Source organism: Natator depressus, chromosome 1 (assembly GCF_965152275.1).
Source record: "Natator depressus isolate rNatDep1 chromosome 1, rNatDep2.hap1, whole genome shotgun sequence".
Lineage (NCBI taxonomy): Eukaryota > Metazoa > Chordata > Testudines > Cheloniidae > Natator > Natator depressus.
The window spans coordinates 240,811,193-240,834,733 of NC_134234.1; the positions used below are offsets into that span (position 1 = coordinate 240,811,193).

Here is a 23,541-nt window from a genome sequence, read left to right on the forward strand (position 1 = left end):
ACTTAGCTTTGCTTTGACAGCTTCAGTGCCAGCGCAAATGACAGTGAAAGGTTCCTTATTTGTAATAAGACATAAAAGGGCTCTAACATCATCAATGTTCACGTTTCAGATTGCTGATTGCCTGCCATGCCAAGTATTGAAAAGGAGAGATTAAGGCATTCCACGTACCAATTAGCTCTCTTTTGTCCGAATACAAGGACACGTAGTCATGGTCACACGTGATCTGGCTCTCTATGTCTAACCTGGTGAACTGTATTAATATAATCTTGTCTTCTGGCACAATTATATTCCACACGCATAGGCTCAAAACAAAGAAACAATTAAGTTAGACAACAGAATCACAGCAAGAGTGAAATTCATGTGACTGCACCCTTCCTTCCCAAGCAGCTCCAAGGGGCGGTGACAGGGGGTTCGGCATGCTGGAGTGCAAGAGGGAGTTTAAAAGACACCAAGGACAGAGCACATTGTCATAAAGCAAAGTAGTTTATGCTTCTTCCCAGAACTATCACCTTCCTCCTTCACTCTGCCCTGCATCATCACCCAGTCACCCACTTTAACTTGGTCTGCCCTCAGCATTAAGTGTTCTTAAAGCCCTCCAGTTCACTCCTGGTGTGTGTTTCCACAACGCTAACGTAGGGAAATTCCGAGGGTTGGCAATATTCCTTCCCCCATCTCCATGTAGAATGCATGGATTAAACCAGGTGTGCGCGTGCACATTTACAACCCTATATCCATCATCTCACAGTCATAGCCAGATCAGCTCAGGCTAGGATATCACCAGCTCCAGCTAAGAAGTAAGAAGAAACATATGGTGGGTTTTTAATAGTGGTTAGCGCAACACAAAGTGCTTCACTGCAAGAAAGAAGTGTCAGTTCTCTCCTTTGCGCTCAGACTTTGGATCTGTGCTATGCTGCCAAATGGATTGTGTCCCCAGGCAATTCATAGCAAGAGAGGAAGCCAGTAAAATTCTCACACATGCAAAAGCATCTACCAGCTTATGGCCAGTGTTACTGAGATCTTAACCATTCACATTCCCCAACTAGTGACTGGGCTCACTGGGCTAAATTCATGCCCAGGATAAATGCAAATCAAGTCAATAGTTATTCTGGCACTGAATTTGGCCCAGTCTATGCACAGCCTCCACAGTGCACAGCTAAAATGTATACAAGGACCTATAGGGCATATCCACATTATGACAAAACATGACCCTTTAATATCTGTTAGCAAACAACTCAAAACTTTAGAGTATACAGAACTAGTTATTTTTCAGCACATTATTCAACCCACTAACATGTTAAAGAACAACTTGCCAGGTATATACTGGAGTTCACACATTTTTAAAACAAAACCACCTTTTATCCTAGTGTGGATAGGCACACAGGCACCAGTAGTAGAGACAAAATGGCATCTCTTTGTTAGGCCAGGCCAGTAGGATCTGCAATAGGCTCATCTCATCTGGCGGTTTCTTTCGGCACATCTCCAGAAGACATTAAGGGATAGATCTGTTCCCACTGCAAGTCCTAAAGACTTCAATGGTTGCAGAACCTGACACTAGAACAGTTTAAGAATTTTAATGTTAAGCTAATTCATGGGCTCAATCCAAGTGCGTCAATTTTATGAGTGCAGTTCCTGTAAGAACTAGACTAACAAAAGTCGTGTTTCTCATTCTAACATGCTATTTCTGGGTAAGTATTGTTGCCCAGTACCAATCCCAGACAAGCAAACATCACTACAGAGATGTTTAACTCTAGATACTAATTTTTTAAGGTTGACACATACCCACAATTTCAGCCACAAACTATTGACTTGATTGTGTTCACTGACTCAGTCAGGAGTAAGAATTCATGTACTTGCAGGCTGAAGTCCTATAGCTAGAGTGATGCATGCGGTCAGAGGAGAGAGTCATCCCTTCTGGCCTTACCAACACGAACAAAGCACCCTATGAAAAGTGACCCTTCACAGAAGGGCAAGTGTTTTTGATGACATACAGTGAATACCTGTTATCTAGGTAGTTACTCTCACTGGGTTGGGGATACTGAATGCGGCCACTTTCTCCAAAGACCAGCATTCCATGGGAGCTGCATCCTTCAGGAAAGTGCGGGGGAAGGCGATCTGGCTGTGCAGCTAGAAAGAGAAGAGCAATGGGTAAAATACAATTCTGACACTGGCATTGTTTGGGAGAGGCAGGTCTACAGTTCATGCAACCATTCAATTAATGCCACTTCACACCTTGAGTGCTTGAGAAAAACTCAGATGGGTCTCAAGTGGTAACCACAATTCTTCTGAGGCCAGGTCAATACTAGAGACTAATATCAGTGTAACTATGTCGTTCAGGGGTGTGAAAAATCCACACCCCTGAGGCTTTGTCTACACTACTGTGATAAGTCAACCCACGCTATGCAACTCCAGCTATGTCAATAACGTAGCTGGAGTTGACATATCTTAGGTTGAGTTACTGCAGGGGGCCGTCGACTTACCTTACTTTTCTCATTGGAGGTAGAGTACGGGGTCGACTGGAGAGCGATCTGCTGTCTATTTGGTGGGTCTTCACTAGACCCGTTAAATTGACCACGGGTGGATCGATCTCAGTGTCGATCCTGGCTGTAGTGTAGACCTGCTCTTAGTGACGTTGTTATACCGATTCAATCCCTGGTGTACACAACGCTATATCAGCGGAGAGCTTCTCCCATCAACGTAGCTACTGCCTCTTGGGGAGGTGGATCAATTACACTGACGGGAGACGCATAGGAACATCTTAAGTCCTACAGCGGCGCAGCTGCATTAGTGCAGCCTTTTAAGTGTAGGCCTGCCCCTAGAGTTCTGCTTACAAATGAGCCAAAGTCCTTTGCAAGTGTGAATCAAAGTCAGTAGAGCTACACAGATTTACTCCAGCTGAGGCTCTAAATGCACTATTTTATCAATACTATTTCTATGGGTTACGGCTTAACTCTGCTCATTCTCCAACTGTGCTCGTCGTTTGAGTTGCAAGAATCTTCCAAGTTCTGCTTTGCAGGGTTCATGCGAACGTTTTTTATTCTGGTTCTACTTAATATTTATTATTCCAGAGTAAGAGGCACTGTATGGTTGCAGACTAGTTCTTCCCTTTATGAGGATATCAGCTCCGACAAGATTTGTGGCAAATAAGTAATAGCACAGATGAAATGTAGGTCATAACTGCTGTGACAAAAACAATGCCCTCTATTCAATAGGTTCTATTTGAACTGCAGTGATAAGTGTATGGAAGTGTCTGATCAGGCTATAGGGAATTCATAGATCTGTTTATAGCTTTAAAAGTGTAGTTCTGATAATCAACTAAAAAAAATGGCAAGCTTATTCCACAGATCTGCTCTGTGTGCGCGCGCGTGTTTAAAGCCATATTTGCTCCAAATCAATAGTGTGGACCATTTCAGGGATTCTACAATAGCAATTTACAGATTCCCCGGTTGACCAGGATTAGAAAATGTATTTTATAAGAACTGGACACATTTTCTAGGCCAGAGAAGTGAGTCTCAAAAAAAAAAAAATCAAATCAATAAAACCACATGCACCTGGAAATGCTAGCTGGATTGGCCCTCAACATTCCATTTAGTGGGGCATGTTGATCAAAGCTGTCCTCAAAGCATTACGGCAGAGGGGCCCAGATACAGATGCTGTTCAAGAGAGGTGGTTTAACCTTTATTTCCCCACTTCCTGCTCTAAAATGAGAAGTACTTCACATTGTGTGCGCACCTTGATGGCAACACTCTAGAGCCTAACCGCGGAGCTTATGGCATTTATCTTTAGAGCCTCATGATAAACAAGCAGGAAAAGAGAAAATTGCTGGTAAATGTACCCACCGGGGATAATGTTCTGTGTGATGAAGTCCATCAGTTCAGCTACACTGGAAAAGATGCCGGGGGAACCCCTTTTGTTGATGCTTTTCTCAAGGACATCCCAGCCTCTTGCACAGCCAACTCCCCATGATGTGACACCGGCCAGAGTCCAGATGCCACTGGCTCTTCTACACACGAGGGGACCTCCAGAATCACCCTTGCCCAGCACGGTTTGGGGGAGGAGAAAGGGAAAAAGAGCAGATATTTGTTCAAATGCGATGATACAGATTCAGTGTTTCTCCTCTCAGAGTAGAAGTTGCAGCTCTTTGGAAGATCGACAGAAAGTTTCAGCATCACTATACGTCTGTTAACCGTTTCTCCCCCCCTTCACGCTAAGATGTTAACGTCCGCATTGCAGCAGTACCTCAGCCAACGGACTACACCAGGCTCTCCCGCAACAGCAGCACAGTGGACTGTGTGTGGAGTGCAGGGGGAGAAAAGAACCACTTGGTCTCCTGGCAGTAGACCCACCCCTCTACCAGAGAAAGCATGGGAAAGGTTGGTGTTCTGATGGACGCAGCTGTGATAGGTATGGGGAGGAGGGGTGACTACAAAAGAAACCAATACACCAAGTAGAAATGGTCAAGGTATGTTTTTTTAAAGCCTAAAGAGAAGGCAAAAGATTCACTTCAGCCTCCTCCCTCCCAGCACAGTGGTATCATGTGCCCCTGAGGCTGTCTCTCCTGTCGTCCCTTGGGCTGCCTGCTGCCACTGTGCGCCCATCTGTGCAGTTTCACCAGTAATAGCAACAGGAGCTTAGGCAGGGCTCAGGCATATCATTCACCATGTCATCTGATCCCATTCAGGCCAGGTCTAGATGAAAAGGTGGTTAAATACACCAGTTCCTTGTCTATAGCAGCACTCCTACAGTGGGAAATTTCCCCCAAAAGACTAGGATAGACAAGGCCTTCATTAGCCTCAAGATCCTTTTAAGGCCTCAGTTCAGTAGCAACTTACAAGTAGTAGTGGACAAGATTCAATTCCTTTCCTTCCTCCTCTTCCTCCACCCCTCCCTCTTTAGGGCAGGTTGCCATTCCGGTAAGCAAGAATACAGGAGTGACTGGTGGGAAGGGTTGGAGTCTGCCTCCATTTGGAGAACTCACTATACAGGAAGACCCTGCCGAATGATGACCCTTTACCTTGCACGCATCCTTCCCACCATCAGGAAAGCCAGCACATAGCATGGAGCTTGCTACTGGAGGCAGATTCATTTGCTTTAACAGGGCACTGCAGGTTCCCCTATCAATGATGGGGAGCTCCACCTCCTGTAGAACATTAGATAGTTCACCAGCTGCAGAAGGAAGGAAACAGGCAACATCAGACATCCTAGAAACCCCCCTTCCTTGCTTCACAGAGCAGGAAGTTATGCTGCAGATCTACAGCCACATCCTGGCTACCATGATTTCATTCAGTATTACAAATGCAGGGCTGACAATGCTGCCTGCCTCTTATTTAGATTAGCTGAGACCTCTTGTTAAAAGACCTTGTTTTCAGGTCTGTATACTTTCACCCAACTAGAACCCTTTAAGCTGACATTTTCCATGTTGGTGTCTGCCTCAGGCTGAATTGTTCTGAAAAGTTTCAGCTGAAATGGTTCGACCATATCCATGAACAAGGCTAGGGGGAAAAAATACATTGATTTGCCCTGGTAAAATCATTCTAGTGACATTTTCTCTTAACTGCTCTGGTGCTCCCATGCTTTGGAGCAGGGACCTGCAATTTAGCAGGGGGGTGGCCTTGGTTTCAGGGATGTACCTGTTACAACAAATTTAGGCAGACTTTCATGAGGACAGTAGTCTGAAAAAACACTGCAGCTTCCAAATGCTCAGTAGAGACTTTTTTTTGATTTCTGCACTTAAACTTTCTGAGGCTTGCATCCTCCATCCCCTCATAGCTTCTGCATGCAACTGAATTATGCATGCACAGTGACTGAGCATGTTCCCTCCAGCACAGGGCTATGCGGACTCAAAGACATTTCCTGTAATGGCTGCTTCAGGGTAGGAGCAGCCCTAGCCATTTTGCCAGCCAGGACAAAAAAATGTTTTGGGGCCCCAAGCAGTTGAGTCCAAAAAAAAAAAAAAAAGCCAGCCAATCAGCAGAACAAAAGTGGCCAGCCAATTAGAATGGAGCAAAAGAGAGCCAAGCAGCCCACTGGTACAGAACCCCCTGATAGTTGGCAAACAGGATGACAGCCCTGCTCACTCACTGCTAGAGCTGGCCTGGGTAGGGTTGATTCTGATCACTGGAATTGAGATCAGGTGGCCTGTTTCTCTGTGCTGCACCTGAAGTCAATGGGAGCTTTGCCTTGAGCATATAAAGGGCTACATAATGCTATGCACAAGCAACCTTAATCCTAGCATTGCTTAATTTTTGAGTGCTTGACCTTGCAACCTTAATAATGTTCTTTTAACAGTTTGTGTGTGTAAGCTAAGGCCCAAGTGATCCCATTATGTATTAAAAAAACTAGGAAGAAGGCAGAGATGCATCATCTAGTGGTTATGTAATGCACAAAGATTACAACTAGATCATGGAACTAGGGCATCAGAAGATTGGGTTCTATTTCTAGCCCTTCCACTGACTCATGTGGCCTTCACCAAGTCACCTCCATGCTTCGGTTTCCCCATCCGTATGATTGGGATGGGGCGAGGGGTGGGGAGGATACTTCTCTACTTCACAAGGGTGTTATGGAGCTTAATTAATTGTTCACAAAAAGTTGTGAGATGGGTAGAGGAATAGCACTATGGAGCTCCAGAGTAAGGAGATTCCAAGGCTCTGCCCAGGACAGTGCTTCTGGCACACTGGTCCTTTGCACATCATGTCTGGAAGAGACCTTCAGAGCACAGCATGGTTTGTCATGCTATCAGCAAAACAGAGAACCACTGATTGGCTTTTCCCCTTGGAGAGATGTTGTATTTCCGTTGCAGAAACAAGGCGGCTCCCTTTTCTTTATCTCAGTACCCACACATCAATGTTGTCATTGTAAGAACCTGACATTTTACTTACCCTCAGACACCCTGCCCCAGCCACTAGCAACACAAAGAGTCCCGGCCTCAAATTTATCATCTTTGTGGGGAAGGCAGATTGGCTGAACCTTATGCCCTACGAAGGAAAGTGCACACAAATGTGAGTACATGAACTCCAGGCTGTCGGAAATGATTCTCTCTGCACAATGTCCTTTATTGTGTGAACAGAATGGATCAAGGTCCTTTGAACTAGACATTTTTCTAAAGCAATTCAATCAAACAGCTAAAAGTAAATCAAGTCAATCACCTTTAAATTGAAGTAATCTTGAGAAATCACATTGTTTTAGAGAAAAACATGAACAATGTTTTGGCTGGCCACATTCAAGTGAAACTTAGCAAGCAAGAACCAGACTAGAGGAAAGAGACTAGGGTGGTGGGAGGGAAAAGAAGCAACAGCATGAAGGACAGAAAAGGGAACTGTCCTATGTACAATTCTCTTACAGCCTGTGATAGTGACCGGTTGTAGATCCTGTTGAGCATTCTATTCTCTGCAGACAGGAATGCTGACCATATGTCATGAGAAGTGGAGTTCTGATTTACACAGGACACTCAAAACTAAAAATTTGCTCAGCTCTGCTCTCAAACTAGGTGAATACCGTTGTAGGTTTCTTTTTGGGGATCAGAGGAGAAAGGGATCAAAAGCTACTTGATTTGTCTTGAAAATAAATGAATTAGGCCATGACATTGACAAACTTTAAAGAACACTTACCAGTGTAGAAGACAGCCCCACCTTCTCCTGGAGGGATTGTCCAGATGACTCAAAAGATGTTTTCAAGCATCATGACTGGAGACTTAAGTTTCTTTAGCCACAAAATAGGCACATAGGTAGTGGAAAAGCAAACCTCCTCTCACTGGCCTGCCAACAGGCCTCAACCCTTAACTGAACACTTCCTGGCTAACGAGCGTGGTTTGCTTTTCCATACCCATTCAATCCTCTCCACTGAGAGCAGCAAAAAAGGTGCAACTTTAGTGCCATTTATCTCAATGATTTTGTGATGCAGACACCTGTCCACTGGGAGCTAGACTATGACCAAAGTCATTTTAGAAGGGCCACTGATTGGAATTGTTACTATCAGGCCGACTTGGCCGCTGGTAATCATGGCCGACTTGGGTGGGATTTGATCAGGCAGTGAAAGGATCTATGTATCCCATATGGTCTCCTGACCCTCTATGAATCTGTATGCAAAAAGCCACACTCCAGAAAGCCTTTTAACATGGCTTTAAAATTCCCCTTGTGTTCACCTTTGCCGCTATGACAGATACTGGATGATGTGTGTTTAAATCAGGGAGATGGGCGTTTAAATTTAAGCCATCTTCTCACTTTGCCAGATCCATTCAATGATGGAACAATCTACTGTTTGTGGCATCACATCTCTTCCTCTTCACAAACAGTGGAGACTGGTGATGCTGAATGAAGCGGACAAGGGGAGCAAGCTAATTAGAGAGGAGCGAGCTTTCCGAGAGGTAAAGAAAATATAGAATTACTACAACCGGAAGACAATTTGACTTTTTGTGCTCTCTAGCGTTGCAAAGATCAACAGTATGAAGAAAACATGAGAAGCCCCAGAACAAAGACTTGACCTGAGGGACAATTATTTGGACAAGATCACTAAGACTAAACTGGATTTAGCATGTATAATCTACTTGGCCAGAAGTAAAGACACTACCAGGAAGGTGTTTTATATGCTGGAAAGAGCATTACAGAGAGATAATAGAATAAAAAGTTGCTCTAAACTGGCAAGCTAGATATAGTGAAGGACCCGCTCTGAAGCACTTTCACTCAGTCTCCTCCCTTACCATACTTTACTCTGTATTTCAGATATAGCAGAGCAATATCAGAATGCATGTAGCCAAGTCTGTTGAAGTCAGGGTGAACAATGACTTGTGAGACAGGAATGTTCTGTTCTTGCTCGTCTGCCTTTCTGAGGTTATGTTCTCCAACAGTCACAATGAGATTCTTCACTAGTTTCCTGACAAAAAAAGGGCAAGGTTAATGACAGAGAGGTTTGCCAACACACTTCAGTCTGTTACGCATGGAGCCAAGGCTGATAATTTCCTGTAAGAAACAGCTATGTACAAGCAATTCTCTCATTACTGAGAAGTTCAACACATGGAAAATGTGACCTTACTACATCCTTCCCTGCTTAGGGCCTGAATCTAGCCTTCAATAAGCAGGCTTTTTCCAGCTATGCTACTTTCACTTGGCCTTATGCCTTAAGGGGTCACCTTGCCTCAGGGTCAGAGCGCTAGAATACTGTTGTGAGATTTTATTTCTTAATTGACTGCCTTTTTGTTCTACCTCCCACTCAGTAATACGAGGACTCTTATAAGTTCTGGCCTGGACTTCGCTTGCAACAATGGATCACCTGCAGCCTTTAGACTAGGATCTTTAGAGAGGCCCAGGGCACCTTAAATCAGTGGGAGATGAGTGCTTAAGTCCTTTAAGGTGCTTTGAAAAAAATTCCCCGCTTGTTTTTAATTCATAGTGTTTGGGAGAAGGGGACGCAGAGGGGAGAAGATTTGGAGGAGGAGCCCAAGTGAATAAAACCTTTGAGAGGGCTTTAGGAAGTTACATATACTTGAGACAAATGTTTAATATTTATTTGGAAACAGTCATGTCTCTGGTACAGCTCTTGGGGGTTTATGAACACAGCAACATGGCATTGTGCTTAATGAACTCAGGTATTTTGGTGCTGCCTGGGACAATCACACTGGGTTACTTCTTTTAGCATTTACCAAGTTAATAAGCTACACTTAACCTTTATTGTACACTAAACTTACAGGTGATACACTGCAAGTAAAAATAAAGGGATTTACTATATTCTCTTGAGACAGACAAGTTGTGCACAAACCTGATCTGATCTGTACAGGAGGGTAACAGATCAGGAAGTTATAGACAGAGGGGGAGGATGGTTTTTCACTGGACTAAGACTCTGAAAGTCTGGACTCAGTCCCCAGCTCCATCATGGGGATTGTCTACACAACAAAGAAAAACCTGCATAAGCCAGTTGACTCGGGCTCGCTGGTCTTGGCTGCAGGGCTATTTCGCTGCTGAGTAGACGTCCGGGCTCGGGCTGGAGGACCCTATAGGACGGGAGGGTCCCAGAACTTGGGCTCAAGCCCGAGGCCAGAAGTCTACACAGCAATGAAATAGCCCTGCAGCCCGAACCACACGAGCATGAGTTGACTGGCTCGGGCCAGCTGTGGAGTTTTCTTTGCTGTGTAGACATCCCGTGTGACTTCAGGGGAAGTGCTTAACCTACCCATAGGCAGTATTAGGGTTCCTTTCTCCCGCTCTACAGTATGCCTGTTTTATAGATGCACACATGTGAACAACATGCGGTGTATTCAACAAATCTCCCATAAGCAGGTTGTGTAAACAATGTCTTTTCCTCTTCCTAATGTTATCTGTCTCTCAATACTACAGAGAAATGATTCAGAACTATGGAGATTGTCTCTCTCTTGGAGATAAGTTTAATAAAGATTTGTCAGAATTTCAATAAAGAAAACCCCCCCCCCTCCGCCCAGTCTTTTAGGCAATCTCCAGAAATAAGTTAGAATTATTTTTGAGCTTCCAAAAAAAAAAAAAAAAAAATGTTCTAGCTCAGATACTGAACAGGCGAGGAAAAAAGGAGAAACCACAGTGGGTTCAGCTGTTGATTGTTTCCTACAGTCCTCAGTTCTCATAGCTACAGCAATCATTGTTCCTAACAACTCCCAACCCCCACCCCTGACTCAGTGCTGAAGGATTTCAGAACCATTGAATAAGGGGTTCAAACCCCTCTCCCTCTGCTGGGTTTGAACAATTGACATTTCACCACCAGTTACTTTCAGCATGGAAGAATGTTTTAAAGTGCGGCAGAGAAGTACAGCAGACTACACCAGTTAACTATATAGGTGCTTTCCCTTGCAGTGCAGCATTCATCTCCCTCCTATTTTGTGTGGATTTAGTGCTGCTGAAAGGTACCAGGTTTCCAATCCTGGAGAGTGAAATCCCCCATTTAATCACAGATCAGGCACAGCATGAGCAGTGGTAGCATGAGCTGTCTGCAGCTTTTTCCACCAGTGCACCTCAGTCACTGAGCTAAAAGAATCATAATTTTGGTTTCCTTCCTCAGTTAGAGACAGCGAGATCCAGTGGACGGGGCAGTGGTCTGGGACTCAGGTGCCCTGCGTTCTATTCTGGTTCTTGTGCTAATCTATTGAGTGTCCTTGTGAAAAAGTCACTTCACCTTTCTGTACCGCCAGTTCCCATCAGTAAATGGAAATGATTTATCCCTCCTTTGAAAAGCTCTATGGATGCAGAGCACTATAAAGGGCTCGGTATTATCATCTAAGATTAGTAAGGTCATTCAATTTCAGGGAATGTCCACACTTACCGTGGATCGATGCTGTGGCGATCAGTCTACCAGGGTCAATTTAGCAGGTCTAGTGAAGACCCACTAGATCGACCACAGATCACTCTCCTGTCAACTCTGGTACTCCACCGGAATGAGAAGCATAAGGTAACTCAACAGGAGAGTTTCTCCCATCGACCCAGCACGGTGTAGACACCGCAATAAGTCGACCTAAGCTATGTTGACTCCAGCTACATGAATAACGTTGCTGGAGTTGTGTAACTTAGGTCCACTTAACCCCGTAGTGTAGACCCGCCCTCAGTTGCAAGCCAAGAAGAGGGCTAAACTGTGGTGGTTCTAGTGATAAAGTGGACTCAGACCACCAAATCCACATTGCAGTGGTATGGGGATATTTCACTCAGTAAAAGCTCCTTCTTTGGACAATGTTCACTCAAAGCACAAGACTCAGCTAGCATAGTCAGATTCCTAGCCATTATGAGCTCTACTCCTATTTAACCCATGTAGAGAATCTTGAAGGTTTTACATTGTGATCTGTGAACCACCAGTAATCAGGGAATCCTTCTTGGTGGTCCTTGAAGTGAAATATTCTGAGAACCATGGAGTGGGCAGCTAGGGTTTTGGGAGGAGTGAAGAACAGTGCTTAATTTGTAATGAACGAGGCACTGGGGCTCAAGCAATTTTTTAAAATTTCATAAAAAGGTTCAGCAAGCCCCGAGGTGCCAGGGCTATGAACTGCCAAGCCTACAGCTGCCAGGGCTCACCCCTTGCAAGCCCCAGCACAAATTAAGCCATGGAGAAGAGCCATTAAGCTCTATTACTCCTGAAGCAGCTTGCAGAATGAAACAGTTGGAAAAACCCAATGGATTAGACGCTATTGCTCCACAAAGAGAGCATGAGTGTAGCACAGCATGGCCCTACTTCAGATATTCTAATGCCATTTTCTTCTCCAGCTGGGAAGCAGCACATACGCACACATATATAATGGAGCTTTCCTTCCTAATAGACAGGGGCTTTAATGAAGTAACAAAGGCTAAAGACAAAAACAGCGTTCTCTAACTTACTGCTCAAGGGTGAATACGCAGTGAGCCGCAGTTACAACCACATCTTCTTGTATTAAACTGCCACCACAGAAGTGGAAACGACCCAACTTGAGAGATACCTTTACAAAAAAGACAGACACACATTTAAGGTGAAGCTAGTTATACTGCCCACTAAAAGAGCATCCAAAATAGCACAAAGATTGAGGAAGTTCTCCAGATCACGACAGATGATGGTGCTAAAAAAAAAAAAAAAAAAAAAAAAAAAGGAGGTTTTGAATGCTCTCATTTCTAGACAAGAATTCCCAAGTGACTTGTGACCAGAGAAATGTTGTCTAAATTGTGGCTTCACCCTTGATAGCTATCCTTAATTTCACAGATTGGGAAGAGCTGAAGCAGCAGAGTGTGGATAGAAACTTGGAATTCCCTGAAATGCAGAAGTGCCTAGAGGGAGTACCTACTTACCATTATGTATCACCAGAAATTGTTTCATGGAGAGAAGATAGGACCATAGTAACAGGAAGCAGTAATGTTACATCCACTGACAGTGTCAAAAATTGCTAATTTACTTCCAAATGAAAGTCTGGAAGCAGTGACCCAATCCTTTTATTACATGAACTTAAGTCGGCAGTGTGAGAACATTTCTGTGAAGTGAGACTTCCCTGACTTTGCCAACAGAAGAACCAATCAGGCAAGAATTCCTCAACCACAAATACAGCTAATCCAGCATTTTGCGCTACTATGAAGAAGCGACAGGTGAACTTTAGGACTCTTACAGCCAACAGAAGGCCAGTATGCAATACTGTTATTAAAATGTGGGCAGTTTCCTTCTATGGAAGAGACAATTTTTGTATGTTAGAGGTATAAAAGAGTTTGGAACTTATTCCCTGAAGGTCAGACGTAACCCCAGAGTTATCAGTTATTGGGAAAAAAATCCCTCAAACTAATCCACCCCATAGATTACATTCAAATCCTTTGTGAAAGGTATGTGCTTTTGGGGACCAGTTCAGGCACAAAAATACCACGTACATTAAACATTCAGGACTAGATCTTCAGCTGATATAAATCAGCATAGCACCACTGAATTCAGTGAATTTACTCCACCTAAAATTCTGGTCCCCAAAACCATAAACAACTTGTACCTTAGTAACTTCAGGGATTAAGGGAGAAGAGGGATTTTAAATTAAGATACAGGTTGGGAAAGGGCATTTGGCTCCTTACTGAATGCAGGCATCCTCAGTTAGTCTATGCCTTGAGAAAAAAAAAAAAAATCACCTCTCCCTCAAGAAGTTACTGTCTTTGTGTCACAGACCTGCCAAGGTTGTCCCCCAGCCACTGAATTTCTGCCTCCAACAATTCTAGAAAAGAATCCAGACAGCAGGAAACTTTTCTGGTTCTCCAAGTCAACAGGACGAACTCCACATTTCAATCCTACACCAGACAGAAAGGAAAATGTTATGCACTGAAACAACATTGATACATACGAGTGTACTGCCTCCGGAGTCCCAACAGGACAAAGCTGATTTTGTAATCAACCTCTAACAGTACCCCTAGTGGCCAATACTGGGAATTGCATGTTTAAGTACTGGATTATAAAGCCTTAAACCAGTGGTTCGCATCCCTGAGGGCACATCAACTCATCTAGCTATTTGCCTAGTTTTACAACAGGCTACATAAAAAGCACTAGCAAAGTTAGTACAAACCAAAATTTCATACAATGTACTATACACTGAAATGTAAGTACAATATTTATACTCCAACTGATTTTATAATTATATGGTAAGACTAAGTAAACAATTTTTCAGTAATAGTGTGCTATGACACTTGTATATTTTTGCGTGTGATTTTGTAAGCAAGTAGTTTTTAAGTGAGGTGAAACTTGGGGGTACTCAAGACAAATCAGGGGGGTACAGTAGTTTGGAAAGGTTGAGAGCCACTGCCTTTAACAGTAGAACCTTAGAGTTATGAACACCAGAGTTATGAACTGACCACTCAACCATATACCTCATTTGGAACCGGAAGTATGCAATCAGGCAGCAGCAGAGACCAAAAAAGCAAATACAGTAGAGTACTGTGTTAAATGTAAACTACTTTAAAAAAAAAAAAAAAAAGGAAAGCAACATTCTTCTTCTGCATAGTAAAGTTTCAAAGCTGTATTAAGTCAATGTTCAGTTGTAAACTTTTGAAAGAACAACCATAATGTCTTGTTCAGGAGTTACAAACATTTCAGGAGTTGCGAACCTCCACTCCCGAGGTGTACATAATTCTGAGGTTCTACTGTACTAAGTTTGACTTCCAAAATGAAGCCAACTCAGGTGGAGACTATATAGAGTGCACCAGACTGGTATGTCTAGAGAATAGATCAGAATGTGTGAGAGACTGAAGTCAATTTGTCTTAAGTGTGATGGTGCTTAATAGTTAGTTCAGCTTCCATCAAATGTATCAAAGCTATTCATTCACTCAGCAGTTGAAGAATAAAGATGATAAAATTATTACTGATCAAATGTTATTGGCATTTGTAAAGTTACCTAACAAGTGCCATGGGATATAGTGCTGGTCTGTTTAATCTATTTTTTCAGTACTCAAGAGGGCTCTGCAATATTAAATATCTGTGTATTGCAACAAGGGGCTTTTTAAACTTGAAAGTAGTAAATACTCAAAGGGGCCAGCTAGAGTCAGTTATGAAAGATCATCTCTCTGGCTGAATTGAACAGGCTCAGCATGCAATCTTCTGCTTCAGGGTGACAAGCAATCCAAAGAGACATACATTCTCTGAATCCATTTGAGAAGCAATTGTACCTTTGAAACTTAAGGGACAAACAGAGGGAAAATATGATTGTGGCCAGCTGAGAACAATTGTGTCTGGTTTGGTTTTAGATACTGGAATAAGCCATGGAGTTCAGAATAAATCTGTTGCAATCTCATTTATGTTTTCTGGGGAAAAAATTTTTTTTCCACCCAGAAGAAAACAACGTTCTTGTTTCACAGACCTGGCAGAAGACATGCTGGGGCCTGAAGAAACCCCTCTTCATCTTATCCATTGCAGAAAGTTATTAATCACAGTTAACAGTATATGCATGAATGATTGTAAAGATCTGAGACACAAAGAAAAGAGCTACTGGATGGTAACGCCTCATACCAGGGTCTCGTATCCCCAGGCTAGATGGTTCAGAGACAGATGGATCTTCAGCATTCTGGCTCATCCCCTGATGGGACAACAGCAATTCTTCTGCACCACTCAGCTGGTCTGTTCCTGCACCTGAGTGGGCTGTAAGCACTACATCATTAGTTCAAGGCCAACACACTTCCCATAGGAACACCTGACGGTGGAATTTCCCCACCAACATCACAAATGAAACACACATAAAGTGAAACCTAAAAAGTACTGGACAGTTCAGTTCTAGCCTAGACAGAATGCCAGGTTGCCACAGCTTTGTGCTTATACATATATAAAAGGCTGGATTCTGATCTCATTTACATTGGCATAAGCCTGAAGTAACTCCTTGGAAGTCGTTCCCAATCAATACTGGTCCATCAGAGATCAGAATCTAGTTACTAAAAGTCATTGGCTCTTTCCCAAGCAGATGCTATGGAACAGGGTTCTATATTCCTTTAGCCCTAACACTGCCCTGCAATGTGGATGAATGTCACCCACTGGAGACCCCATATTTATCTTGGTTCCACACAAACCTGAAGGGTTTTGTTTGCTCATTCTTTAATTTGGCTAATCACCATTGGCATCAGAAACGAAGGATCACATCCTTGAGGTTTTAGAAAGCTTTGTAGGAGTTCAAACCAAATTAAAACCCCACATTTCCTCATCTAGGACTTTCATGGTGAGCCATATAGAGAACTTGTCCTGGGGAATTGAGACTAGGATGGTAAATAGTTGGGAAATCAGCATCTCTACAGAAGAAGCTTCCATTCCCACAGAACTCTTACTTCAATGTTTTCCACAGAGAAACAAGCTAGAGTCCCCACCCAGAGCATAGCAAATATGTTCTCCTTGCTTTTAAACTGAATTTTGTTACCACCGAGTCTCCAGAAAAATGTTTTCCGCTCCCTTCCACCACTAGTCTAAAGGCCCTGAAGGACTCCAGAAAGAGGAAGCAGCATTCAAAGTCTTCTGATTGGGGTAAATCCCTTATTTATAACTAGGCCCATGCTTGGTGGGTTGGATGTTTAGACAAGGGACTCCTGGATGCATATGCCTAAGGGCACTGTTGTCTTAGCAACATGTCAGGACTGTTGTAAGCAGTGGAAAATATACAGGCTTTCATGGGAGATGACCACTGATTTAGGTGGGGAGAGAGGCAATGCTAACAAGGGAGGAACAGCAAGCACCTTAATGGAGTGGAAGAAATAGCAGAGAGCTAGCTATGCTAGATAGTCTCACAGCTCATTATAGCATTATTTCCAGCCAGGCTTGGCAGAATTTGCTTTTTTTTCTTTTATGATTTCAACAGAAAATATGTTTATTTTTATCCATTTAAATTTCAGCTTCCCAAAATTATCAGGGGAGTCAGATAATTATTAGAGGACAGTAGACATCAAGATTCAAAAACTAAAGCCTTATAACCATTAAAAACCACAAACTGGCATCATCCCATGTCAAAAATATACAAAGTAAATATCAAATCAAACTCAGTTCTCAAAGAGCATTTTTCTTATTTTGCTTATCTGTAAATTTAAGTTATTGATGGAAATATTTCTCATCATTTGTGTGTGTACAGTGAAACTGACATCCACTGATCTTCCAAATTTATTTATAGTGATCATCAGGTGAAAAACATTTGAAAGTTGCTTTGAGGGCCACAGGATTCCCCTGCACAATATTACCTTCCTGACATCTTCTGCTCTGGAGAATTTACTGTGCTTCCAAGATGCACCATTTTACCCCTCTCCCCCGTAATATATTCATTAGTAATTTTAACTAATAAAGGAGGACACGGAGGAAGGCTTTATGCACACAAAGAATATCAGCTGGGGAACATTGCTCTGAGACACAGCTTGTTCAGAGCTTTCTTAGGTAACCAGTTTAAGTGAGTTTAGTGGACTCAGCCTATTTGTCATCATTTGTACACATCTGCAAAGCCACATTACAGTTTAGCTTGACTGGGGATGTCTCCTGAAGAAAGAAGAAAAAGAACAGGTGCTGTAGCAGATAAGCAGTACAGGGAAGGAGTAACAGTTGCTCCTACTCAAGTTACAGCAGTTTATATAACTGATCATGCAGAATTTCTCTAGTTCAGTGGTTCTCTAACTGTGGGTCAGGACCCCAAAGTGGGTCACAGCCCTATTTTAATGGAGTCTCCTGGGCTGGCTTAGAGTTGCTGGGGCCCAGGCTAAAGTTGAAACCCAAGCCCCACCACTCAGGGCCAAAGCCAAAGCCTGAGGGCTTCAGGTCACAGACCCCTTGCCTGGGGCTGAAGCCCTTGGGGCTTTGGCCCTGCCACCCAGGACAGCAGGGCTCAGGGAAGCTCAGGCTTTGGTCCCCCCTCCCAGGGTCATGTAGTAATTTTTGTTGTCAGAAGGGGGTTGCAGTGCAATGAAGTTTGGGAACCCCTGCTCTAGTTAACCATTGCATGGGGCGATCAGGGACTGACATGGTTGAGATGCCAAGAAGATACACACACTATACAGCCCATTCCTATTAAACTTGACTACATTCCATCATAGATATCAGCCACCAAGAGACAAAAATATAAGGGGAACATTTATGAAGCAAGCCAACCACAGATGATTTAGAAGTGGTGTTGGCTTCATGGTCTGACATTTGGTAGCATAAACTTTGAGCTTTGACCAAGTTTCTCACTTGGTTTGGAGCCTGGCTCACACGTTGTAAAGTCACATGGCACAAGCCTGTGTTGAGACATAAATTGGTCTATACAGAGGGACTTGGGGTTCTTGCCTCTTCTCTAGATTGAGGAAGTAACCCTTTAAAGTCCTTCAACTCCATTATGGCCTTATGAAAGTGCTCAATGAGAATTCCAGCACAGCCTCCCAGACAAAGCTCTGCCTAGCCCAGCACCAAGGCTTCTTACAGTCTCTGCTTTCATGCCCTTGAGCTAGAATAAGGAGGGACTCACTTACCACATTGGGTGAAGAGAAAGACAAACAGGAGGAATTGCACAGATGCTCCCATGGCCACATGAAAGTACACTAAAGCCAAGTTACCACCCCCAGCCAGCAAAAACCAAAGAGGGGTGGAGTGTTCAAAGACAAGACTCTAACACAATAAGTCTTTCCCCTCTGCACTACTTTGCTTTTCACTACCCCCCTATAAAAAGGCCAAACCTTCCCACAGCTGCAGCTCCAAGGCCAGGATTCCTTAATAGATGGGGGGTGGGGGGGTGAATCAGCCTCAGCAGGTGGAGTCACAAGGCAGCAAATCAGCCACCTGTAGAGAGGGTCCCAATCAATTTCTATCTAGACCCCACCCTCCTCTTTCAGGCCTGCCCCCTTTTCCTCCCTTTCTTCCTCTCCATTAGGCCTCATGGGGAGCGCTATTGAATAGGTGACCTCATCAGCAGTAGCAGAATACTCCTGCAGGAACTATGCCCCTCTACAGAGATTGCACTGTAAGCAATAGTGACTGCTCTCTGCATCGGTTCCCCCCTTTCTCCCTGTCATTATCACCCCCAGGCTCTAGCCTTCCTATTTTGAAATATGCCCATTCTTTACCTTTTCATGCTAAGTAGCTGACTGAGAAATAATTTAGCTCCCTAATCCCCTGTTATGACGCTAGTCACCATTCGCTCAGCGGGAAGGGGTGTGGGGCAGCGATGCAGAGTGGGAGCGTGGCACTTTCTAATGAGGTTGCCTCCTTTACTCACAGCTACCTGGGAGGTCTGAAAGCATCATGGTGGCTTTAGCTGACCCTTCTGGGAGAACAGGAAATGTTCTTTTTGAAAACTAACCTTTTTACACAACTTACCTGTTCATGACACAATCATTAAGGGTTGTATAAAGGTGGGCATAACTGTCCACCTTTTACAGGGGAAACAGAGGCATGTAGAGCAGGGACTGGTCTTGTTATGTGTTTGTGTAGCATCCAGCTTGCCGCGCCTTGTTCCTCTGGGTGCTACTGCTGTAGAAACATCATCACCCCCAGATCCTCAAAGGTATTGAGGCTCCTAACTCCCATGGCAGAGTCTGGGAGGCTGTCATCAGAGTCTCATCTTCACCTCAGCTGGTCTTCGCTGTACCCATCTTCCACTGGTTTCAATTGGACTGAAGGGGGAGGAAAATGCCAATCAGGCTTGCCAGGTAGCCTCGCAACGCTGCCCATCTCTAGGCATTCACTTCCTCCCATGGGAGTCTTGAGAAGCAGAAGCAGCAAGCAAAGAAAAGAGAAGCAAACCCTTTCCACCCCTCACCTCGTCTCCACCTCATGAAGCAGAGTAACGCTTTGGGCCTAATCTGCATCAAGTGTAAGTCTAAACAACTCGATTTAAATCATAGAGTCAAAAAGCTTAAAGCCAGACGGGACCACGAGCTCATCTGCTCTGACCTCGTATCTAGCACAGGCCAACAATACCACCCAGCACCAATGCAAAACCCAGCACCTGAAATGAGACCAAAGTATTACAGCCCTACAGGAGATGAGACTATGATGTGCCACAGGCAGAGAATAGGAGGGACCGAGGTGCATCAGTGCCCAAGGCCCCCGCAATGGCAGGGAAATGATTAAGTGAGATGTACCCAGATAATCCGGGCAAGTGACTTGCACCCACATGCTGCAGAAGGAGGTGAAAACACTCCACGGTCCCTGCAATCTGACCTGGGGGAAAATTCCTTCCCAACCCCATCTATGACTTTCAGTTAGACCCTGAGCATGTGAGCAAGAATTAGGGTGACCAGATGCCCCGTTTTTAAAGGGACAGTCCCGTATTTAAGCCCTCCTGCAGATGGCCAGACTTTTTATTAAAAGCAGACAAATAGTCCTGTATTTTCTGTCTCCCCCCCCTCAGTATTGGCAGGTCCTGCTGCCGGCCAAATCCCTGCTCGCCAGCCGCTCACCCATCGGTGGTGAGTGGGGGGGTCCAGTGGCTGACGATGGGGGTGGGGGTGCAGTGTGAAGGTCTGGCCACTCCCTCTGCTGGTCTGTCAGCGCAGCCCCCGATGCATGCCAGCTCTCAGCCAGCAGGCCCCCATCCCGTTCCTGGACGGCACTGGCTGTGAGCTGCGGTGGCTGGTGAGTGTGGGCAGGTGCCAGGGGGCCACAGGGACAGCTTACATGTTGCCACTGCTGCTCATCCATCGGCCCTTTACATGCTCCCCCTCTCGCTGTCCTCTCCCTGCTTTGCCCCTTGGCTCCCCTCCCAGCCCCGCTGCTCCTCCATAACCCCCCTGGTGGGACATGTCCCACTCCCAGCACTGTGCAGAGAACCAGCCCCTGGTCAGAGCACTCAGCGCACCAACAGCCTGCCTGTCAGGCTCCTTCCTTCCCCCACTTCCTCTGGCTGGGCCGGTGCCCGGGGAAAGCCCAAGACCTTTTGCCCCGGGGCAGTGGCCGGGGGAGCCGAGCCCTGCATGTGCCAAAGCCCCGCACAGCGCTGGCACGGGGAAGCCTCTCTGCCCCTCAACTAAGCTCTGGAGTGGGAGGAGGGCAGTGATTTCCAGCCTGTTTATGCCCCAAACCTGCAGGCTCTGCAGCAGCCCCCAGGGCAGGGGCTTAGAACCCTCTTCACCCGCCTCTCCCCCATCCCGCCCTGGGTCCTGCTCCCAGGGAACGTGGCACTGCTCCATCCCTTAGGCAGCCTCCTCTGCTGAGCCACCTCTCTGGCCAGGTTCACTGAAGCCCCTGCAGTCAGGTTCCCCGGGCCCTGGTGCACAGTGCATCCTTATGGCTTAACCGCTTCCTGCCCGCACTGTAGTCGGGGGACAGGAGGTGGCTGGGTTATAGGGGTGGCCAGCCTGGAGGTGTTAGCTGCCTTTCAACACTATGTGGGCAGGAAGGGACAAGCTGCTTCCAGCCACATGGGAGGGGGGTAGGGGAAGAAGAGAAGAGCGCTGCAAAGACACAGACCAGGTCATGCCTTCCCCTTCTCTTCCTCCTCCCCTGAAGCTGGAAGCAGCTCATGTCCCTTCCCTCCTGCACAGTGCTGAAAGGCTGCTGCTGGCCACATTCTGGTGTGAACCCTGTCAGAAATCTGGGGAGGGGGGTATGTGACCCTGCATGCCCCCGGCCCACTTGTTGCCTCGGCAAGTCGCGGTGCCAAGTACCAGGGGAGGCAGGTCCATCCCTGGGACACAGACAGGCATGGAGGGTGGAGAGTGCTGGGCAGGGAGGGTCAGGTCAGTCGGTCACCTCACCCTGTGTGAGAGAGGTGTACGGGAGTGTGTGTGTGTGTCAGTCACCCCTCCCCATGTGAACAGTAAACCCTTAAAGAGAAGAAGATAAATAAAAAGAATCCAACTACACAGTATTTCTTTTTAACGGGCTCAGTCAACTTGATGTTAATTTGAACGTTTGTACGATTGATTGCCACTGAACTCACTTGAATACGAGTAATTTTACCAGGTGTCCCATATTCAGTATAGGCAAATATGGTCACCCTAGCAAGAACCAACCAGCCAAGCATCTGAGAGAGAGAGACTGCTTGGTACCATCTCGGAGCCCTGGCCCTCTCTCCCTTCCTCCTCCCCCCGCCCCCATCCCACCTCCAACCATGGCCATCCCTGTGCTGTCAGAGGAAGGAGATTTTTTTAAAAACCCTCCCCGAATACCCAGGAGAAAAATCCTTTTCTCTCCCAGATGGTGGCTGGCTGAAACCCTGAAGTGTGAGCTACAGAACATAATAGTGAGCCACAGGGCTATTGAACCCTGCCCCCTACCATCAGATACACCACCATCAGACAACTGCACTCATAAATTTGTCCAGCTTGCTCTTAAAACTGAGTTGTTTGCTCCCAGAATGCCTGTTGGAAGGCTGTTCCAGATCCTCAGCCTTAGAAACCTCGTCTAATGTCCATCCTGGATTTGTTCATGACCAGCTTAGATCCACTTGTTCTCATTTGGCCCTTAGCTTAAATAGCTCTTCACCCTCCCTGGTATTTAGCACCCTAATTTATTGATATCCACTCTCAGCTTGCTTTTTGCTAGACTAAACAAGCCAAGCTCTTCCAGTCTCCTCTCATAAAACAGGCCCTCCATTCCCCTGATCATTATAATAGCTCTTCCCTGCATCTGCTCCAGTTTAAATTCATCGTTGAACATGGGTGACCAGAATTGTACACAGGATGCCAGATGAGGTCTTACCAGTACCTTGCACAATGGCATTAATGTTTCACTATTGGAAATGCCTCACCCTGATACATCCTAGGATTGAATTTGCCTTTCTCACAACCGCATCCCATAGGTAGCTCAGAATCATCGTGTGATCATCCCACACCCCTAGGTCTCTCTCCTCCTCCTGTCACTGCCAACATGAATCCTTAGCTTGTAGGAGAAATTATTATTATTAGACCCCAAAAGACCTTGTAATTTGTATTATTGCATTTCACCCCATTTCTGTCACTCCAGTCTTCAAGGCCAGCCAGCTCTTCCGGTGTAATGTTCTGCTTCTCCTCTGTTTTGATGATGCCTCCCCAACTTAGTGTCATCAGCAAATTTCATTAGCAAAATAGTCATTAATAAAAACATGGAGTAAGATTGGTTCCAAGACTAATCACTAGTAACCTTCCTCCACTCTGATAAGTTAATGGAGCTATGCCAGTTTACACCTGCTGAAGATCTGGCCCTATAATTTTATGTGGGTGTCTATCTGTTGTTGTTGTGCAGAGGCCTGTGCCCTAAGGTGGTTAGGGTAACAAAAAGCCAACTCAGCTTCCATAGCATTGTTTATGAAAGTCAGTGAATGTTGGAAACAATCAGACTGGGGCAAGCTAGATTGTTCAAGTTAGAAGAACTTGTGATAAGGGCTATTCAAGGCCCCTGCTAAAGTCATTGGCTGGCATAACAAATAAGCTGAACAGTTCTAGAAATGGGAAGAAATGTTTAAAGTCAGCAAAATATAGTTTGATTGGTTCCTTTTAATGGGCTGAGGTTGTCCCCTCCCTTCTTGGACACTGTTTATCCGTGTGGGCTGGAAGAGGGAAGTTTTACCACATGCACAGTCTCCTGGAACACCAGAATCCACCATGACACCCTTGAGCCTTCATTAGTCTGATCATGAAAGGCATCCTTAGCAGACCAGGCCAGCAAGAGGGAACCAGCTAATACCACCACCTCCACTGGCTTCAGCTA

The 23,541-nt window shown here is 45.1% G+C and overlaps 1 protein-coding gene across 1 annotated transcript in view; it reads right to left on the minus strand.

The window, feature by feature from the left end:
- Positions 1–18,435, minus strand: part of OVCH1 (ovochymase 1) — a 51,037-nt gene extending 32,602 nt beyond the window's left edge. The window contains exons 1-10 of the mRNA XM_074949513.1: positions 18,384–18,435; positions 15,430–15,558; positions 13,603–13,721; positions 12,315–12,412; positions 8,693–8,865; positions 6,876–6,971; positions 5,012–5,163; positions 3,837–4,029; positions 1,998–2,124; positions 169–302 (exon numbers count right to left, since the gene is read on the minus strand). Coding sequence (XP_074805614.1) covers positions 169–302; positions 1,998–2,124; positions 3,837–4,029; positions 5,012–5,163; positions 6,876–6,971; positions 8,693–8,865; positions 12,315–12,412; positions 13,603–13,721; positions 15,430–15,558; positions 18,384–18,435 — 1,273 coding nt within the window. The remainder of the gene's footprint in view (positions 1–168; positions 303–1,997; positions 2,125–3,836; positions 4,030–5,011; positions 5,164–6,875; positions 6,972–8,692; positions 8,866–12,314; positions 12,413–13,602; positions 13,722–15,429; positions 15,559–18,383) is intronic.
- Between the last annotated feature and the right edge of the window lie 5,106 nt (positions 18,436–23,541).